The sequence below is a fragment of the Equus przewalskii genome, chromosome 1 (genome assembly GCF_037783145.1).
Source record: "Equus przewalskii isolate Varuska chromosome 1, EquPr2, whole genome shotgun sequence".
Classification (NCBI taxonomy): domain Eukaryota; kingdom Metazoa; phylum Chordata; class Mammalia; order Perissodactyla; family Equidae; genus Equus; species Equus przewalskii.
Window position 1 is genome coordinate 32,915,608 of NC_091831.1, and position 22,647 is coordinate 32,938,254.

The 22,647-nt window shown below is 43.9% G+C and overlaps 1 protein-coding gene across 4 annotated transcripts in view; it reads left to right on the forward strand.

Moving 5' to 3' along the window:
• BLNK (B cell linker) overlaps window positions 1-22,647 on the forward strand; it is a 98,222-nt gene that overhangs the window by 31,112 nt on the left and 44,463 nt on the right. For all 4 annotated transcript variants that reach the window (XM_070560539.1, XM_070560530.1, XM_008521838.2 and 1 more), the window contains 3 exons: window positions 8,232-8,297; window positions 11,636-11,685; window positions 22,000-22,040. In XM_070560539.1, the coding sequence (XP_070416640.1) occupies window positions 8,232-8,297; window positions 11,636-11,685; window positions 22,000-22,040 (157 nt within the window). The remainder of the gene's footprint in view (window positions 1-8,231; window positions 8,298-11,635; window positions 11,686-21,999; window positions 22,041-22,647) is intronic.

Genomic DNA, 22,647 nt, shown 5'->3' on the forward strand with positions numbered 1-22,647 from the left:
GTAATGGGACCTGAAGAGTCAGAGAGAAAGAGTCAAAGACAGCTCAGAAGTTTCAAGCCTGAAGATCCAAGAACACCAGGCTACTAGGTTTATGTTCTTCTTTTTCTTATTAGATGTAAATTTTCTGTAATATACTTGTATTAAAATTGAATAACAAAAATAAAATATACTATAAAAATGATGTGTAGCATCTTAGAAAGAAATCCTGAGTCAAGAATGTGAGATCATTTAAACACCTGAACAAGGAGGAAGTCAGCTAGGGAATCGGCAGACCTAGTGATGATCATTACATTGGTAAAAACCCACTCATAGCACAAAGTAGTTAAGACACTGGATGTTTTCTTTGCTTCTGTATATATCAAGGAAAATGTTAGAGAGGTTTCTACTCCAGACGGATCTTAGAAGCTGTAAATTGGGGATACCAGGCCAGTTGTGAGGAGAGCAGAGATGTTCTAAGGGGACCTAGCCAGGTAGAGGTGGACAATTCAAAGGAGTGAGCTGGCAGTCAGCTGGGGATTCCAGGAACTTAGGGTGAAATGGAATAACTCTCTGCCAAGACAACAAGTCAGGCTTGATTCAGTAGACACTGGGGAGCTGCCGCAGGCTCTTGAGGAGGGAGTGGCCTGGTCGAAGCTGGGTTTTAGAAACAGTAGCTGGAAAGGGCCCTGACACCCTCAGAGCACAGACTGGAGGGGCACCCTGCCAGGCGCAGCATTTTCCGGGTGTGGGGGAGAAGGTTCAGGCCTGAATCTTGGCTGTGAAAGGAGGACCAGCCCTACAGATATTGAAAGGATGAAATCTGAGTTTAAGGTGGGGGGATGAAGAAGAAGGAAGGATTTACCTGCTCTTTTGGTTTGCAAAGAGTCGCTTTAACTTGAGACTTGCCTTAATCCTTTCCTAAATTCAGATTTAACAGGGATTTTCTCTGATTAACATTGTTTTGCATTCCACCCTTTCTGGAAAGACAGTGAAAAAAAAACCACCACTAAAACCTGCCTTTTCATGGTCCTCTGTGAGTGCACTAAACTAAAAGGAAAGCAAGATGTTTCTGATCCTTTTATTTTTTCCTACTAAATTTTAAAAAATATACTTCTTGCAGATGATATCATATTCAAAATCACCTCCTATATTTAATAAAAATTATTGGAAAGGTATTTTGTAAAATATGAATTTTTTTGGACTACTCTTTAGTGATCCGGCCAAAATATCGATGTGCAGCTGCCTTCCCAATGCCCGCTGCGTCCCACCCAGCCAGCCTTCCTGGACTCATTCTGTGCCTCCCTGTACCTGAGGCTGTTCTCAGCCTGCAGACACCTTTCTGAAGGGCAGTCAGAATCTGTGGATTCCTCTCCAACTTGTATTCTCCGAGCTAGTGCATCTTCCCTGGGGGATCTACAGAGATCTCCCATCCTAATAACGCTGCCAGTGGTTCCAGCCGTGGCCACATTGGAATCACCTGGGAGCCAATGGTCCGGGGAAGCCCTGGATATGAGGATCAGTAAAAGCACCCTGAGTGATTCTAATGTGTAGCCAAAATCAAGACCAATTGTCTAACCTACCTTCTCTTTCAAGAAGGAGAAGATGTACAGAGGCTGCCCACTGATGTAAGCTCTTAACTTCAATTCAGAAAATACTCACTGAAGAAAGCTGGGCTCCTGGGACCAGAGTCCCTGCTCTGGTCCAGTCTGCCTGGGAACAGAAGGCAGACAGATGAGAAGCATCTCTGGGCCTGACTTGTATCGATCTGTGCGCAGGTGAAGGTAAAGGCCTAGTCATCAGCACCCGCATTCTTTCTCCTCTTTCTCCCCTATTGAAAGCAGACATCATGCTATTGAATAAAACTCCTGTTTGCCAGCGTGTTCCTTTCCTGGGGAGAGTGTCTGGGTAAACCTTTGGCATCTTATTACAGAGTAAAGAGTAAGACATGCTATTAAAGATATTTCAGACAATAGAGGGCCGGTGGGAAGATACTCTGGGGGTTGGGAGGCCTTCTCTTTTGCTGTTTACAATGCTGCCTGGCCTAGGAGGAGATAAACTTGCCCTGGTCCTTTTAAAAAAGTTCTTAGCCTTCCATAAACGTCCTCAGTCCCAGGAAGTTTGTTAAAATGCAGATTGCTGGGCCCCATCTGGGACGGTTATTCCATGGTATGGTGTAGGGCCCAGCAATCTGAATTTTTTATTTTTTAATTTAATTTTATTTTTTGGCAAGCACGTCATCTTTGCTTACTAAACTTACTATTGATTAAAATGCTCTCTTCTTACACCTGAATACAGATGGCTATATGGATGCATTTGTTAGTATTAATTCTTAGGACACCCTAAGAACCAAAAATAGTTCATCTATTTGCAGATGGCATGACTGTAGGTTAGAGATCACAGTGCCGCTCCATGTCGGGGCACATGAGTACCCGTAGTTGTCTGCAGAACTGAGGTCAGCGGATCATTCCCACAGGTTGGTGCCATCAGCCACACCAGGTTAGGGAATGTTCTCAGCTGACCCTCCCTGCCATCACCCACCCCCACTTCCCCAAAAAACAAGCAGTAACAACAACAACAAGACCACAACCAAACTCAATTCTGGAGCACCCTCTGGGCTGGAGGAAGTCTACCCAGGTGGAACTATTCCCCCTTCGTGTCTCCAGCAGGCAGCACTGATTTGAGTTTTGTTCCTGGTCTAATCCAGTCCCCAGGTTCTTTACCATGGACTGAAATACCAGTGTGGGCAGGCACTTTACATCCATGATCTGTCATTTTCACAGCAACCTTGCAAGGCAGATATTACCATCTTCATTTTACAGATACTAAAGTTAGGTCGTCTTCAGACCAAACTCTAGAAAACATTGTTTTAGGGGGTGATCTGAGTTTGAAGGCACAGCAGGGAACCTGAGATTGTCTGCTCTTTCCTGTCCCTGGGGCTCAGCCGCCTGATCCAAGGCTCCCAGAAGCAAGGCATTCAGCACTTATTCTCAACCGCACGTGGTTCTCCCCGTCTCCTCAGGTCTGGTCTGGTCCGGGGAACAACACCCAGGGAGACAGGACACCTCCTGGTGCCAAAGCCCAAGGCCTTCCTACCACATCCTCATTTTCCTCACTTCCAGTTTCTGGATTGGAGTCTTTGCAGGATGAGTGACAGCGAGGGCAGCCCATCCCCCAGGGACAGGGATGTGGTCGTGTCTTGGTCCCAACGTCACCACATTCTGTGTTATTCGGTTCTAGAGCACCATATTAGGAATGGCAAAATGGTCCAGGCTGTGTTGCCCTGCTCTGAGCAGGTCCTGTCCCTTTCGCAGTGTTGCACAAAGTGAGGGCATGTTCTCCTGCAGCTCCTTCATCTCCACTCTGCAGCTTTTGCAAGCTATGGCTCAAGAAGAAGGCGCATGGCTATAAAATAAATAAAAACATACAGGCTAGGTAGTCTAAATCTATACAGAGAAAAGTCAAGAGTCCCATAAAGAAGCGACAGTCTAGTAAAGGACACGCCCAGATTAGGCTATCAAACTGACTACTCAGTTTATTGTCTAAAACTTTGCTCTCAGGCTAATGAGGATGCTGGTTTTCCCCAAGCAGCTATTTGCTTTACTTGGGCGCAACTAAAAGGCCCTCAGTGGAAAAAGGTCTGATCTATCACAGTCATGCTCAGATGGTGGTCTCCTGACTGACAGTGTCAGCACCACCTGGGAACTAGTTAGAAATGCAAATTCTCAGGCCCCACCACAAACCTACCCAATCAGAAACTCCTCTGGGGGAGTATTGAAACTCCGTTTCAATAGTCCTGCGGGTGATCCCCGTGCTGTTTGGTGTGAGAACCCCTGGTCTGTCAGGTTCTAAAGTACGCCACTTCTTTGAAGGCCAAAAACTGCTGGTAACTTTCAAAGGAGGATTTTTCCTCTCTCAGCCCGTCATGGAATCTAAATTTGTTGAGCGCCAAGCTCAGCCAGGGTCACGCTACTACAGTGAGTTGTTAAATAACTAAGTTTGTTGACATTCATTCAAAAGCTTGAAAAACATTTAAAAACAGCAGCAAAGGAGACTATGAAAATTTGATTTGGTTTACACAAGTAATAATAATGATACTGATTTATATGACCTGCTTACCATTTTCAAATGCCGAAATGCCATACTGCTTAAAAATTACATATAAATATCATTTTAAAACATGTATTAGATAAGCTTTGTTCTTCATTTTACTTTGTTGCATTTAACACGGCTGTCACTTCACAGCTTTAAAAAATTAGAACATTGTGATCCTATCACCTTCCCCCAACCATGGAAAGATAACTCTGAAAGCGATAATCACAGCGAGCTGTTTCTACCTTACCTGCTTTCACCTACACACAACTTATCACAGTAGAACAATTGATGTTTAACTCCAGAGCAGCCTCTCCGGGAACAGTCCAGTTGCACATCCCTTTGCTATTGCATATGCTTTAGATTGTAGTAGAGAAAAAAAGTGCTCCAAGTGATACCAGGGAGCAGCAAAAGCTGTGCAGCACACAGTGTATGAACCGCTGATAAGCCGAGACCATCACCACAGCTTGGTGTGGGGGACACTGAGTTTTACCAGGTAACAGAAGTTTGAGAGCTGTCCCTCAGCAGTCTGTGGACATCAGGATTTGTGTGACCAGAATACAGAGGGAGAAGAAAAATTTTAAACACAAAACATAGTCTTTACGAAAGAATTCAACAATCTACTATAATTATATGTGATATTAATTTTAGTAAACTATAATGAAAAGTAATTAGGAAATACCGAGAAGCATTAAATGCCAAGTTGAGCAAATGACAAAATTACATCAAATTCTTTTGCAACAATTTACATCTGTTTATCTACACCTACAGCAAAGTCGCTTATGCCAATCAGCCCCCAGCTCCCTATCACTCTGCCTGGGTTTCACTCTTCACAAACCTCTGATAGGATCCTTCACTCTGGCTCATTTTGCCCTTCAACTTGGTTAACATTAACTGAGACTAAAGACATTCCATTCAGTTACAGTCAGCTTACAACCAGGACTGCTGTCTGCTCTCCATTTGAAGTTATTAAATTTCCTCCCAATCAATCCATTTCAACCTCTTTCTCAATGTCTCTTTCTCTCTGCTCCCAGACCTCTTATCTTTCATTTTTCCTCATTCCTTTATCTCAGAGATTCTCTATAGTTCCTCAGGAAAAGGAGAAGGGGGTTTGACACAGGACATATATGAACAAATTCTAGAATACTGTAGGGTTCTGAGGCAACTCAAGGGTCCAGCTTGCAGGCCCCCTCTTTGTGTCTCTGGTGGGCCAGGTGGTCCCCTTCTCGCTCGTCATCCTTTTGTCTCTGCTGCTGAGCCTCGTGCTTTGCTGAGCTCTCACACGTGTGCAATCACAATGCCCAGCCTCGCTAACTGGGGATATAAAACATGGTCTTGCTTCCTTTGTTACGCAAATTACGACTTGGCACCAACCTCCCCACATCTGAACCTGTGCCCTTTGGTGGGCCTCCAGTTACATAGATAATTCCCCAAGATGCAGCCTTAAGGATATCCTGAAAAAGATCTCTCGTATCCTTCTACTCTACCCTCCAGTCTGTCCTTCCTCTGAGCTCCACCCTCCATGCCAATGGAAAACACCCTTCCCCATAGCCAAGCTGAGGCTGGGCTGCAGTTACTGACAGGATACTACTGAAGATTCAGGGACAACGGAGAGAAATTGCCTCACTGAAAATAGCTAGTAATGGTGCTGTGGATGGCTTTTCTCAGAGCTGAGGCCCAGACCTGGTCTCAGGTTCAGGGCCACCTCCCCACCCCTCCACCTCTCCCCACCTCCATACCATTGAAAATCCCTCAGATTTGTCTATGCTTTTCAGGACTCCAGTTCCTAACAGTCGTTAGACCTAGAAGGAGAAAGAACTCCCTGAAATCCCCAGTCTAAGTTCCCGTTTCTTGTTTGAGAATTGCCCTTTTCCCGAGGTGGTTGAGAGTTGAGAGTAGGAATGTCCATCCCCTCCCGGTAAATCTCACCCCAGCCCCTTGGTGCCCAGTGGCCCCCAGTGAGCACTGCAGCAGAACATCGGCACAGGTGGGCATTTAGCCTTAAATTAACAAGTGAAGGACTCCAGCAGGCCAGGCCCGGCGGAGTTCCTCTCTCCTCCTCTAACCTGCTCCATTGCCACGCCGAAGAGCTTTGCAGCATGTGTGTTCTAAATCCACATAGAGCCAGAGAGTATTTCTCCCAGATTCCCCGCAACCAACAGGGTTTCAGAGACCTATGCTAGGCTTAACTGTGTACTGCTATTCATATTAGCAAACAGAAGGCCTAGCTCCCAGACTCAGAGAAATCTGCACTGTTTCACGGAAAAATCAGTTTTCTCCAAGAACTGTGGCTACATACAAGCTTTGCATTTTGTTAACTAAAGGGCCTCATCAAATAGTTTTCTCAGAACAAAGGAAAGCCTTGCCTGAAAGGTGAATTCAAATACCTTACTCTTTTAAGGCAGAACCATGTGAAATTTTATTTATATATTTTTTGCCAGAAAATTATTATGGATAAAACAGAACATAGACCTACACTCTGACCATTTTTCTAATTTGTAAGTTTCTCTAATTTCTGTTGGCTTTGAAAACAACTGCTTAACAACTTCTTGTGCATCCTTCCAAAAAGGATGCACACACCAACATATATGTATGTATGTACCCTTTTTTCCCCCCAAATAGTATATCATACTCATGTTCTGAACTTTCCTTCCTTCTTTGTTTTCTTTCTCCTCCTGCTCCATTTTTGTTTAATTTAATAATTGAAAATTTTTATAATCAGCAACAGATTTTTTTTTTTAAGGTCTGTGGTAGTCCATTGTATGGCTTTATCAAAGTTTATGTAACTAGTTCCCTTTTAATGTTTCGTGGGCATTTAGGTTGTTTCCAGGATTTTTTAGGTGGAGAGGAAGGAAGGATTAGGGTTATTACACATAAAGCTGCAATAAGCATACTTATATGTATAAAATGGTATAGTTTTGTGACCATGTTCATAAGGTAAATCCCTAGCAGTGGAATTTCTGGGTCAAAAGTCAAGGAGGTTTTAAATTTTGAAAGATATTTATTGTAACAATTTAAATTCCCAAGGATATCTGTGTTCTCATACCCTTGCCAACCCTGGGTATTATTCCACTTGTTAAGTTTTGCCAGTCTGATAGGCAGAGCATGCTATCTTATCATTGTTTCCATTTAGATTTCTTTAAATATAAGTGACATGAAATATCTTTTCATTGGTCTGTTGGCCACTTGTATTTCTTTTCTGTTAGCTATGTGTTCACATCTTTTGCTCATTTTCCTGTTGAATTGTTAATCTTTTTTTACTGAGTTGTAAGATTTCGTAAGTCAAAACATGTAGTCCTTATTATTATTATTACTATGTGTTGCAAATATTTCTTCCAGCATGTCATTTATATTTTGACTTTGTGCACATTATCTTTTGTTCTACAGAAGTTTCAAATATCTATGCAGTCAGATTCATTAATCATTTTCTTTATGGCTTCGGTGTACGTGCAACTTCTAAATGACAATTTTTCCAGATTCTACCTAGTAAAGTTAACCAAAAAAATCTTGGGTTTGATTTCAGCCTATGCTGTGTCCTTCAAGGTAACCCCATCCTTGCAATGTGGATGCTCCAAGGACAATAAGTGATGAACTATGAGGCTTATGATAGATCAAAAGGCTTTTGCCTCACACGTCTCCTCAGAATGGACAGATCTGGGAATCAGAATCCCTCTTACAGCCTGAGACTGATCCCAGATATCCAACAGATGGGGACATGGCCCAGAGATTACATTCCTAATAGAATCAGTCACACTTTTCCTTTACTCAAGTAGCAGATGGTCAACTTAATTAAATGCAATATAATCCACGCTATTTGGAGATTTTATTGTAGAGTTTTTTCTCTTTTTTTGTATTCAAGAAGGAGAGAAGACTTTTAAAAAAACCAGTCTAGGGGGCTGACCCCGTGGCCGAGTGGTTAAGTTCGCGCGCTCCGCTGCAGGCGGCCCAGGGTTTCGTTGGTTCGAATCCTGGGTGCGGACATGGCACTGCTCATCAAACCACGCTGAGGCAGCGTCCCACATGCCACAACTAGAAGGACCCACAACAAAGAATATACAACTATGTACCGGGGGGCTTTGGGGAGAAAAAGGAAAAAAATAAAATCTTTAAAAAAAAAATCAGTCTAGTTATTAATATTTTATATTTAATTTCATTTCTTGCAGGCAGCTTCAAAAGATGGTCCACGATATTAAGAACAATGAAGGTGGAATAATGAACAAAATCAAAAAGTAAGTTAGACTCCATAGCACTGTGTGAACACTTATTTGTGTAAGTAACATCTTATATCACCTGTGCTAAGTGGAAGAAAACAAAGTTCTGTGTGTTCTGAGTAAGGAGTTGCAACCTCTTTAGCATGTAACCCTTTCCTCGTCCATGGTGGTCAGATCCACATTCAGGAAACACGGTGAGTAGATGGGATGGGGCTCAGGTGGTACTTTGCTCTTCCCTCTCACTGCAGGAAAGGTGAGCTATGCCAGTCAAGGTGCCCAGCAAACATCAAAAAAGATGTTTATAGAAGCAGGACAATCCGCTTCTCTAACCATTTAGCTGAGGGCCTCTAGGACATGCCTGGAGGAATCCAAAAGAGAAGTTACAAGGACACAGTCCTAGCTGCTTTAGGATACCTGACCTATTTTCCATATTTTGATTTCTGCTTTTTGATTATTGCCTTAAAATGGTGTTTCAATTGGCACTTGGAGAGGGAAAGCTAGAATTCCAAATCTTCCTGCACACCAAAGACTCTTAAGCTTTTTTTTTTGAGAATAGAAACTGTACATACTTGCATTTGTCACTCAAAATCCAAATCAAGAGCAAAGAGGAAATGATATTGTGTTAAGTTTTAAGTTATTTTAATGAAAGTAATACAGATGCACCAGGAAAAAAAAATCAAAGAGTTCAGAATTGTATAAAGACAAAATCTCCCACTTCCTCATATTTCCACCTTAACCCACTCCCCAAAAACATACATTGATATGAGTGAGTTCAACCAGTTGTATATTGGTGGACATTTTTTTTTTTTAAGATTTTATTGTTTTTCCTTTTTTTCTCCCCAAAGCCCCCCAGTACATAGTTTTATATTCTTAGTTGTGGGTCCTTCTATTTGTGGCAAGTGGGATGCCACCTCAGCGTGGCTCGATGAGTTGGGCCATGTCTGCGCCCAGGATTCCAACCGACGAAACACTGGGCCGCCTGCAGCAGAGCGCGCGAACTTGACCACTCGGCCACAGGGCTGGCCCCTATTGGTGGACATTTTGTAAACGAGGATGGGAATTTAAGCTGGTACAACATTTTTGGAGGGCAATTTGATAATATCAATCAAAATTTTGTGGCCATCTCTCAGTTTAACTGTCACAAATAATACTTCAATAAATATCCTTTGCAGACTTTGAGTATACAAGAAAGCTAAATTCCTGAAATGAAATTTGTGGGTGGAAGGATTTGTGCCCTTGAAATTTTGTTGATATTACCAAATTGCTCTCCAAAAATTTTGTACCACCAATAGTGTTTAAATGTTCATTTCCCTGTGCTTTCAGAATAGAGTATCTTTATTCTTTTTGATCTTTGCGAAACTTTAAGAAATCACTTTTCGTGGTGTTTTTAGACTATAAAATGTAAACATCTCAATATGTAAAAGTGATCATCATAAAATAGTTTAAATGGTCTTCTGCCTGCGGGGCAGCAGCATCTCATAAAGGAGGAGAATTTGCCTTCATGTTCTATCTTATGACTGGGAGAGGTGTGTGATTATTTTCCTCTATTATTTCTGATACATCTAGAATTTCAGTGAAATGAGAGAAGCCTGCTCATTGTTTAATCACCAGCAATTCTAGATTAATTATTCCACAGTTGCTAATTTTACAGTACGGTAGGTTTCTCAATAATATGAGCCTCTGTATAAAAAGTCTCTCTATTCTATGTTCAGTCATACTTACAGCAGCCATGTTCAGTCAAAATTTTGCAGACAGTTTCTCTTTCAATCTGCCGCTTGTACTTGACAAGCTACGTTTCTTCTCAGCTTGGAAGATATGGCTGCCATAGTCACTCCCCTGGGAGGGGTCAATGGCCTTTTGGTTCTAAGTGACCTGCAGTTAGCTCTCACTCTTAACCAGGCAACAGGTGCTATCTTGAAAGGAGGAAGCACAGCTGAGCACACTGGTTTCCTAACGCAAGACCGTGACAGAGTTGTCACTGGTCCATGGCCGAATGAGAAAATAAGGACCTTGAAGGGTTGGGGGTTGGCATGCAGCTTCCGGTTGCTAAATGAGGCCCAAACCTAACCTTTTATTCCTGGTCGGTGTTAGTGGCCAACAGTCCTTTCTTGAGTTTGTCCTTTATTCTGAGATGGTGATCTGCATACATTTTAAGGTATTAAAATACCCTTTCTTTTCTTTTATGAAATGATAGCAATAGTGGGTAGTAGTTGGTTTGTGTTTTTTGAAATTTTACCAGTCCATGAACAGACCCAGCAGCAGACCCAGTTTTGCTTTTGTTTTTCTTCCCTACAAGAGCCTAGGCAGCCTCTCCCTCCAGACCTCATCGCAGGGCTGATGAGAATATCTTCCCAGGATGCCCTGCTGGTTTGCTATGAGAACTGAATGAAATAATATGTATGAGAGCCTCCGAGGAAACAAAAGGCAGAATTTCTATGCAAATATAAATATTGTTATTTTTGAAACATTACAATTCTGATTTATAAGGCTTGTTTTTTGTAAATCGTGTTTGATTTACAGAATACACTGCCCCTTTAAAAGGGTGTGATGTTTTAGTAAATGAAGGCTACTGGATATGGGTTTCATTTATATATATTTAAAGTTTCATTAAGCTAATCATTTTTAAATAAAATGGGTAACCTATTATTAAGAATAACGATTTATTATAATCCTTACCCATTTCAAATAACGGAAGTCGAGATGTTGTCAGAACTCAAAAAAGCCTAACAATTGGGATACGTTTTTAAAACGTAATTTTCATTTTCTTTTTTTAATGAGTGGGGAAGGATTGTGAACATTCAGCACATTCCATATGAGCATAAAGATACTAAAGTAGTTTTGAGAGTGCTTGAAACTGTTCAGCTTCTAATTTAGCTAAATATCACAATCTGGAGGCACTCACTGTTCACTTACTTGGCATTTTTTTCGATGGTGCAAAAATAATTTCAGTCCAACCTACAACTTAAGGGCTTGTTATAGCTTTTTTTTCCCGTTATTTAAAGTCTTTATTAAATTATTTATTAAAATAGAGTTCATCTTCTCTCACATTCCCATCAACCAATCAACATTTACCTTCCTCGACCCTCTGAACTCAGTGCTTACTAGTATCTGACCTCCCAGAGCCCTTTCGCCGCCTGACTTCCCCTTATCAAGTCACAGCCCACTGCCCTGGGGAGGTGGGGAGAGGTGGGAAACCTCTGATGCAGGCTTCACTAGGTTACAATACATTAAGTCTTTCCATGTGATGGGTTATGCTATTCGTTATCTAGGTGTTATCTCTAAATCTGCTTATATTATGGGTCTTCACAACAGTTGTCTTACCCACTGACCATTTGTCTGATGGTTGTTATCTACAGGCTGAAAGTCAAAGCACCTCCAAGTGTTCCTCAAAGGGATTATGCCTCAGGTAAGAGTATTTCTAAAATACTTTAACTCGACTAATTTAATGTTCATATTCACTTGTTGGAAAAGGAATTCTGTTCTACTCATCTAAAACAAAAGTACTTATCTTAGTCTTAAGAATGACCAAATCTATTAGGCATTTGACTATAGTGGGGATGTAGTACTCCTTCCATCCATACATCCATCCATCCATCTACTCATCTGTTTATCGAATATTTATTAAGCATCTCCCATGTGCCAGGCACATAGAAGATCTTAGAAACACAGTGCTAAACAAGATAGATATAGTCTCCATACTCACAGAATTTATAGTCTGGAAGGAAGACAGTTGATGTTAAAAGCGATTACGATTCAGTGTGATGGGGAAGCACACAGTTCTGTGGAAGTTCATAGCATCAGTAGCTAATCTAATCTGAGATGGGGGATGTGGAGGAAGCGAAGAAGGGAAAGCTTCCTAAAGAACTGTTAAAATGAATACTTGAGGGTCAGTGAAGGGGGTGGTGTGTGGGAATAAATTATTGATGTCACATGGTCACTCAATCCTCTCTGAGTTTGGCCCTGCGACCCCATTCCAACCAGGATCAACTTTGTCAGAGGGAAAGGAGTTAGTTTTGAGATTGGGAGTGTTTATGGCAGTGGTGAGCAGTGTAAAAATTCCAACACACTTTCCTTTCCTGGAGCAGATACCTTGGGAGGATAGGTCTAAAATCTTTTTCTCTTGGCTTAAGTATAAAGATTTCCTGGACGTGGACAGATCTGTACAGCCTTCAGTAAAAACCACAGGGCTACAGACCTCAACGAAGACTCTTCTCTACAGGGCTCAGCTACAACCAAATCACAAGCTTAGAGGATGATTACTATTTTATTTTATTTTTTCTGCCACTGATCAAGATAGCAATCAATCAGATAGTTTGGTTCCTCTTGGGCGCTAATGAGATCTCAGCACACTGAGAAATGCCGACCATCATACCAAGTCTGGTCACTGACCCATTGGACCACTTTCCAGAACTCACTAGTTCACAGAGTATTTATTGACCTCACCTTGCCAGTCGGTCAGCAAGTCTAGACAGTGGATCAGGGGATTCCTTTGCAGTTTAGAACTAAAAAGGAAAGAATCTGTTCTGGGCTTTAAAATCTACCTAATGCAAAGGCAAAGGAGCTGCTCAGTTAACAAACGAGAACAAATGCACCCTTCTCTCCAAGGTCTAAAAAAGAAAAGAAAACAAAGCAGACTAAATCTATTACATAGCCAAACAGGTTTGATGGGAAAATTATGGAGTCTCAGGCTTAATAGGAGCCCCCAGAGGTCATGTAGTCTGACATCCAATCCAAAGCTTCAACCTACCCCACCACCGTGTACCCCACAACCGAGGCCCACTTTCCGCTTGGACACCTCCTGCGATGCCCTCCCAAGCCTGTCTGGTCCAGTCAGGGATGGACAGCCCTGGTGAGATACAGATGCAATACGTTTCCCTGTGGCTTCCTCAGTCTGTCCAGATGGCCACACAGTACAAGTTTCAAACATTAACAACAGTGGAAATAGAGTTGCAACGTCAAAGGATAGAATTACGTTAGGTCATTTGAGTGGTTTCTTCTCTAAAATAAACATCTCCAGATGCTTCAGCCACTCCACACATTCTTTGATTCATTCAACAAATATTACACGAGTGTGTCCTGTGTGTTACTCGCTGTGTTAGAGATGCAGTAGGGAACAAAATATAGGCCCTGGTCTTAGGGTACTTAATGACTAGAGGGGAGTCAGATAATAAACGAGAATGCAAACAGGTAAATACGAATTACCAAGCATGGTATTGGTAGGAAGGTAAGTGGCAGGTGCGGTAACAGGGCGTCACCGTGGGGTGGGAGAAGAAATTAGGTAGTCACGGAAAGTCTCCCTGAGGAGACAACGTTTAATTTGAGTCCTGGGGATGAGCAGGAACATTTGTCAGTTTGTAGATGAACCAGCATTGAGATTCTGAACACAAATATTAGGATCTCAGGGGCAATTCTTGTAAACCAAAGTAGACTGATAAATCTTATTTCAGGGTGGACATTTCTCTTGATGGTCCTCTCATACTCAGCTATCTCCTTGCCCACTCCCTCACTTAGGCCCCTCCTTTCCCTCTATTTTTTACTTGGGTTAAAAGCAGGTAGCATTCATCATTTATTTATCCTTTTGCCTAACCCATACACACTGGGGATCTTCCTGATTCCTCCTCTTCCCTCATCCTCTACAAAAAAAAATAATCTCTAAATCCAACTGAGTCTATCTCTTTAAGTGTCTCTCAAATATTTTTGCCCCTCTCTATTCACATAGCTACAGCTCAGGTCCTCAATCTCTCTTGCTTGTTCTGGTACAGAAGCCACTAAGAAGTCTCCTTAATTCCTAATCCATATGGTCCTCTCAACCTCCAGCAGAGAATTGTTCTGAAATACCTTTGCTTAAATATTTTTATGGCTCTACATTACCAACAAGAAAAGTTGCAAACCACTGAGCCCACATACAAAGTCCTTCCAATCTAGCTGCTAACTGGGTGCGTAACCTTGGACAGTTCTCTCTCCTCTCCTTATTCATGTCGTGCAGGGACTGAACTAGAAAATCTGCTAGGTTCCCACCACTGCTAATACTCTACCCTCCCGCAGAAACACAGATCTTTGGAGCCAGGGCCCAGCGATGAAATGGGCCTCTCCTCACCTTCCCTGGCTTTAGGAAGTTGCATCTTCCAATCTCCCTGATGCTCAGAAGTGACCCGTTTCTGAACTTCAGACACCTACTCTCTTCCCTGAAACCCCCCAAATAGTCTTGATATTAGTACATTTGTACTTAATCTCTCTTGGAATCAGAAACATGGCCCAGCTGAGTCTTCTAAGCCTTAGTTACTCAAAGTGTGATCCCTAGCTTGGCAGCATCAGTATCATCTGGGAGCTTGTTAGAAATGCAGAATCGGTGGCCAGTCCCATGGCCGAGTGGTTAAGTTCACATGCTCCACTTCGGCGGCCCAGGGTTTCGCTGGTTCAGATCCTGAGTGCAGACATGGCACGGCACATCAGGCCCATGCTGAGGCGGCATCCCACATGCCACAACCAGAAGGACCTGCAACTATTAACATACAACTATGTACTGAGGGCATTATGGGGAGAAGAAGAAGAAGAAGAAGAAAAAAAGATTAGCAACAGATATTAGCTCAGGTGCCAATCTTTAAAAAAGAAAAAAGTATACCAGCACTGATAAATTGTCATTAAAAAAAAAAGAAAAGAAAAGAAATGCAGAATTGTTGCCCAACCCTAGAAGTACTGGATCAGAATTTGCATTTTAACAAGAACTCTAGGGGATTTGAGCCCTGCTGTAAACCACCAACTCTGTCCTTATTGCTTCTCCTGAACTGAAAGACAAATCCATTGAAGTTCCAGGATCTTAGAAATTCACCCATTGCTTCACCAGACCAATAGGCCGCACCTAGTCTCCCTGCTCTTACACTCAACCTCCAGAAAAGGTCCTTTTGGCAAAACCACCATCACCACCTGCAGCTAGTACCTTCCTTGCCATCCCCCCACCAACTCATGTCCCAGGAGCATTTCTATCTCCTTCCCCTGAGCCTTGGGGTCCCTGCACAGCTGCAAGCCCAGGGCCTCGGAAACCAGCCTGACAGTTCCTCCTAAACCCACAGAGTCTTCCAGAACCTCAGAGGCCCCAGTGCTGGGAGACTTTAGCCCACCAGACCTCCTGACACTGGGAGGCCAGACAAGTGCTCCCTGGAGGCCAGTGCAAATTTGGTCTCCCCAAGGCTCCTGAAGCAGCGCCCCCTTTTCCTCCGGTTGCTGAAATTATATCCTCTTTCCAGTCCCAGAAGCAAATGGCTTCCCCAAACTCTAAGCTGGTAGAGTGCGTTGATCTTGCTGATGCTGACCTTCAGAAAGCAGTGGATGGAAAGGGCCAGCGCCCCCCAGAGGTCAGCAGAAGAGCCACCACAGTCCCTCCTTCATTTAGAGTGTAGAGGACAAAGTTTGAATTATATGAAGAATGGAGCTACAGATGCAGATCAGGCCAGTGTGGAGCCTGCTGCTTTCAGTTCAGACCACACGTCCCTACTTTGTCTCTGAGGAAGGACCACTGCCTGCAGGGACCTCACGGTCCACTGAGCAGAGTGCATGACCCCCACACCAGCTGTTGCTGTGGAAAGGGAAGATATCTAAACTGTGTTGGGTATTTACTCTGCTCTGGGCATTATGCTAAGCTCATTTAATCTCCTATTAGCACCATTGTATGGAAACGACTATCTCAGTTTTGCAGATGAGGAAAATGAATCTCAGGAACACTAAGTAACCTGTCCAGGGTTACTGCAGCCACTAAAAGGAAGGCTCCCACTCCACTATTCTTCTCTTTGACCCAAGCTGAGATGGATACACTTTTCTTGGGCATTTCTTATTATTCTGAAGGCCCCACAGCCTCTGACATTAACACCAGAACTTGCTTACTGAGCTTTCAGGGTGAACAGCTTCCTGTATCATTGAAGCCTGAGTCTGGCTTGGAAGGGACGGTAGGGGAGATCAGTTGTGGTGTCCCCAGAGTCTGTTGGGGTCATTTCAGAAGCTCCACTGCTCACTCCACAAGCACCTGAGAGTCAGAACTGAGCAAGGCCTCTCTCCTTATACCTTTGGGCCCTGATATCCAGGGGCTGTTGTGATGTCCCCAGAAGGTCCACCTTCTCCGCCCACCATTGATGTCATGCAGAGAGGAGATCAAAGCAATAATAAAGGGGGAGAGGCGGCAAAGGAAGGTAGCTGGACAGGGATTCTTGGGTAAATGTCCACCACAGAAACACAGGGTATGCATAACAACCTTTCTCCACTGAGGAAGTGAAATATAACACTGCTTTTGCCCCTGCCCTGGTGTCCTTAGTGAAGCCAGCATTCACTTCATTTTCTGTCTCGCATTTACACCCTAACTGGTGGTACCAGCAAAGCTGCCATGGGGAGAGCTATATTCGACATGAGTCCTGCCTCATGGAACTAAGAATAGAGGAATGAGACTTGGACTCACAGGTAGTTTAAAGCCTAGAAAGTCCTGAAAGATCACCCAATCCAAGCTTCTCATGTTAGGGATAACTGGAGCCCAGAGAGGCAAAGTGACTGCCCTAGGTCACACAGCCAGGTGATGGGTAAGCCAGGACTATGTCCCCCGTTTCCACACACCCAGCCCTCTGTTAATAGAGCCCTGTAAAGGGATGAAAGAACATACAGAAAAAGAGAATTTCTAAGATGTTAAGTATTTAGACTCAAATCACCTCTCCCAGCCAGCTTGGATCTGGGCCTTGGCCTCAGCTCCCCTCACAAGACACATCCCTTTCTCCTCCCAGGGTATACAGACTGTCCACTTGCTGCCTCCCCCGCAGCATCTGTAGTTCTGCTTTCTGTTTCTTCCCTGTCTGTCTCCACCACCGCAGCTAGCCCACCTCCCTACTTTCCTTCCTGCATCCTGCTATGGTTCCAACTGCCCCCTGAGTCCCACCACCAGCTCTGTAAGGAGAGAAATGGGCAGGGCCCAGGGGCCCAGAGCTTGGCCTCCAGAGTAGGATCAGGGCCACAACTGAGGCTGTAGGTCAGAAACACAGCTCTGGAGTGCTCCCCTCAATGCCAGTACCTGGAATGCCACCAGCATCCGCCGCAGGGTCTCTGGGCTCCTGATGACCCAGAACTGAGAAGCTGAATTCACACCCTCACCTTCATCCCTTCACTTAAGTTCTCACCACAGAGTCCTTCAGTGTCCTTCCAGCCATCCCCACCCATTCCCAAGACCCCCAGCCTGGTTCAGACTTTGTCTCTTCACACCTGAGTTGTTCAAACACCATCCTCGCCAACCTCCCCACTCCCAGCTTTGTCACTGGAACCTGCAGTGTCCACTGTGGCTGGAGCAGCCCCTTGGCTGGCAACAAATCTAGCTTTGTTTTCCCACTTGGCATATTTCTCCTGTGATTCTCCAGTGCAGCTCGTTCATTCTGTATGTGTCTGCACCTTGCGGATACCCCCTTCCACCAATCGGCTAAGCCCTGCCTCTGGCTCCGACACACAAGAACCCCCCTATCTTAGCAGATGCAAGGAGGACGCCATCCTTCATCTTCATTCTCTCCCCCAAATCGTGCTCATCCTTCAAAGCTGAGTTCCATCCCACCTTTGACACATAGCCTCTTGCAACCCCTCAGCCCTCACTGAGCACACCCATCTCCGCACTTCCCCAGCACCTGGCCGTGATTCCAGGTGCTCGGACGTTTATCAGGAAATTTTACACCGAACTGGATCATCCTCGGCCTGATACATGGTTGTTCTTCTAGACTCTAGGTCTTTTATTTCCATTATACAGGGTGTCTTGATGAGACTTTGGGGTCCTTTTGGCCTGGGTTGGAATCTGGCTTTGCCCCCTAGGCACTATGTGAACTTAGAAAGTTTTGCAACTTCCCTGAGCCTCAGATTCCTAATCTGGAGATAGGAATACCTATCCTTCAGGTTATTGTGAGAATTAAAGAAAAAGTCAATGAATAGTAATATTGATCACTCTTTGAGCCTTTACACTACGTATGTATCAGGTATTCTTCTAAGCACTTTCCATGTGTTATTTCATTTTCATTCTCTCAAAACCCTATGATAGAGGTACTACTAATAATGTCCATTTTAGTGAAGAGAAAACTGAGGCCCAGAGGTCAAACAGTTTACCTAAGGTCACACTACCAGCAAACAGCAGAATCAGGATGTTGAGCAAGGCAGCCTGACCCCAGAGCCTAAGCTGAAAACCCTGCATGTCTTGACCTGGAGCAGATGCTGAGATGGGGGCCATGGGGACATCATGGCCATTCTCATGTGTCCCATAGTGCCAGGTGCTGTGCCCGCAGTCTTGGGAGGGCCATGCAAATAGCAAAGCCAGGGCCAGGCAAGGAGAGGAGTCCCTCTATTGTGTCATGGGATTATGACACAGTAAATGGAGCATAAGACCCAAACCAGGAACAGGACATAATAAAAAAGGCTTCTCTGACAGGGAGGTCCAACCAGCATCTCAGCTTCCTGATAGAGGCGTGCTATCCCACAGCCCAAATTAAACCACATGGCCTAATTAACCTTGAACTGACCCTTCTGAAGATTTTATCCACTACATTGGAGACTTTCTTGGATCCTTTTCCTTGTGCTAGTCCTACTGTGTGGTTGCCATTAAAGTGAAATCGTTTTGGCCTTGTTTTGAGGGTTTATTAAGACATTGTCAATACCCAAGACAACAATAAGTAACATTAATAAAGCATTTACTGTATGCCAGGCTTTGCAAAGCACTTCACATTTATTATATTATTTAATTCTCATAAAAACATGAGTCAGGCACTATCAGCCTTGTTTTAAAGGTGAGGAAATTAAGCTGTAAACAATTAAAGTACCAGTCCATTGCCAAGCAGGTAGTAAAGAGCAGAGCTAGAATCTGAATCAAGGAAGCTGGTTCTAAAACTACTACTTTCACACTTTGGGAGGCTCCCTGAGATGCTGGAAAACCACCCACTACTTTGCATCTAGTACTTTGGACTGTCACATTTTTCAGTCTGGGTGATGACCTGCAAGGTTGTGACTTTATGAGTATGAAGCTGTGAGGTACCTGTGGGACCAGAAGATGGGTGTAGCTGGAGTGGGGGGCACCATCAGATGACCTCTCCCACATGATGCTTTTCTCTCTTTTCTGCCTCAATGTGCCATGATGCCTGGATTGGGCATTCTCATTTCTCCGGGTTTCATCTGAGTGCTCAGTGGAGGGCCAGGTGGTTCACATGAGATTTCAGCTACTGGAGCCAATACACATAGCCTGGCCTCCAATCCAGCCCCCATGCTCACTAGCCATATGAGCTCTTAGCCCCAGTTTCCTCAACTGCAAAATAGATATAATAATAGCACCTACTATGTATCCTGTTTTGAAGATAAATGAAGAAATACATTTGTAACAGTTAGCCTAGCACCTGGCACAATGGAAGTTCAATAAGTGTAATCAATTATTATTATCCTAATTTTCATTGATTCAACTCATTTACTGGTTCATACCTTTATTAGTGCATGGATTACAAATGCAAAATGCCATCCAGATATAAAGATAAATGAGATAGGCCTTGCTTTTCAGTACAGAGAGACAGAAATAACTTAATAATTGCACAGGGCAGAATGAAGTCCATGTGACATCTAGGTGCCAGAATCATCTAAGAGGGCCCAGAGGAAGGAGTGATGGGTTATGACCAGGGGAAGTGGGGAAGAAGTTTTGGAGGAAGAATGACAAATATTTCCATGGAAGAAGGTAGACGGGCTGAGAGAGCAGCATGGGCAGAGCAGAGAACTATCAAAAGTGCAGGATGGGAGGAACAAGCTGCCCGGTATTACTGGAAGTGAACCAGAAAGACCGCCACAAGAGAAGTCAATGGAGGGACAGCGGGTAGAGAGAGGCATTTGAATGTGTTGACACAGAACCTTGACTTTACTCCATGGGGAGCCCCTGGTGATTCCTGAGGACAACAACAGCATGATCCAACCTTTATATTAAGAAGATAACTAGAAACAGTAGGAAGGATGTGTTGGAGAGGAAAGATAACGGAGATGCAAAAACTGGTTAGATGACTACTGCATCTGCTTTCATAGTTACTGATCCTAAAGTGGACCCTGACTCACTGAAACAGGGTGTTTCACAAAAGCATTTTGTAAAGGTTTATATTTTAAATGGTTGAAACAAAAACATCTTGCCAGCTTAAGTGTTGATCTTCAGTTATCCCCAAACTTAAGGTATTAGAAACGTATTCCCCCACTGGGCCAAGTATTGGCAATTGGGAAGAGGACTTATTCACCGATTCTCTTAGAGTTTCTTAGCAAACCCTAATGATTGCAATACACTATAATTTGGTATAAGTCAACCCAAAGAATAATTTAATGGGAATTATTTTCTGTTAATGTCTAAGTGTGACCCATATTTGACTTGTGAAATAGAGCTCCTTCTTAGCGCCTATCATGTTTTCCCAATAGAGGGCGCTATTGCTGCCATTGCTTAAAATCTGGCCACTTTGATCCAAAGATATCCTTCCTGCCCCCACTTCACCTCCGAAATTCTTTTCCTTGTGTGTCTGCGGAACCTCGCTGGAGCTGAAGTCAGTGGTCTGCCATGGCAGGGGGTAGAAATGGCAAGAAAATTTCTTCCGCGGTTTTGGAAGATTCAGGAACCATCCGCCTGTGGCTGCTCAGTGGGGTGGGAGAGGAGCTAGGATCCTCCATGGCGCAGTTGTTGTAGCCACTCTGCCATCTGGACCTGTGTCTGGTTGATCTCCTACATAGAGGAGTCCATCATATTTAACCTCTAAGGTCAGTTTGTGTGATGAGGTGGATGCTAAGATTCTCATATCCTAAATGCGTTTTGGAGGAAAAGGGTCAAATATTCTCCTTGGCTGTCATAATTCAGACCTATTTTATTCTTCAAGATCATAAGCTACTTAAGGGCTATCATAGCCATTTTTCTACCTCCTGTGGAGCCTAGGACAGTGCCTGCCCCCTGGAGCTCAAAGACAGTGAGGCAGCACGGAGCTGGGGCTCAGAGCACATGCTTGGAAGTCAACCTGCGGGGTTCAACCCCTGGCTGCACCGTTTACTACCTGACCTTGCACAAATGACTTATTTTCTCTAGGCCTCCGTTTCCTCATAAGGTTTTTGAGAGAGCTAAATGAACACAAAGCTCTGATAACATTGCCTGGCATGTGGTAAAGCACTGGATAAAAAGTTTTTTTATAAAAAAGTCAAAGTTAGAGCCAGAGAGAATCATAGAAGCTATCCCCTCATTTTACAAATCTGGAAACTGAGGCCAAGAGATGTTAGGTATTCTTGCCCACTCTCCAACGAGTTTGGAACAGAGCCTGGAGGAGAATTTAGGTCTATCTGACTCCCTGTGCTGTGCCCTTCCTACTACACCATCCACATACTGATTCAAAGAAATCCTTGGAAGCAGCACAGTATGGTTTGCAGGTCTCTACTGGGTTACTCTAAGGTCCCAAAAATGTCCTTTGACAAAGACAGACATGGGTTGGATGCACCATCTGTCTGCCCCAGTTGGACTTCTCTTAAGAATCTTTGAGAATCGACTTTAAAAAAAAGAAGATTTGAAAGTGAATGAACATGAGTGACTGTAATAACCGCTCAAGGAAGGCCAAGTAAATGGGACCAGGAAGCGCGAGGGCAGGGAAGACAGGTGCGGGCTGCTTGTGGACAGAGTGGAGCTGGCCCGCTGCGATTTACGCCTGTGTGTTCTGCTTCCCATATGTCATTTCAGGGAGCCCTGCTGATGAAGAGGAGCAGTGGTCAGATGACTTTGTGAGTATTTGCTCCTGGGACGGGAGGGTACTGCTTCCACCAGGGCCCATGGGAAGCCTTTTTAAGGGGTTGTTTCTGAATTACAGGCTGGTAGTCAGCTGCACATCACAGAGGTGAGATGACCGGGTTGGAAGGGCCACCTACAGACAAGGCAGCAATAACCTCATAACAGCTGACTTGAGCTAACACCACTATGTGCCAGGCTGCGAGCTTTATACGCATTACCTCATCTAATCCTCGCCACAGCCCTATGAGTAGGCATTCTTGTCCCCATTTTCTGCTGGTATTCAGAGTACTCACCAGCACAGCCAAAACAGATGTTAAAATGTTTACATATTTTCTTATCAGTTGGCAAATGCCTCTGCCCTGAATTCCCCAATACCCCCATCACCACCTGGCCCCTGCCTAGGAGCCCTAAACCAAAGGACAACTAAAGAGTGATCGCCTGGCACATCCAGGACCTCCGGGACACTCTTCGGGGCCACGATCAGTAGCTGGGCCATATTAGTTGTTAAACATTTTGAATGTCAGCCCTGCCCATTTTACAGGTGAAGAAACCAAGGCGAGGAGAGTTTAATAATTGGCAGTTGCAAAATTCAAACCCAGG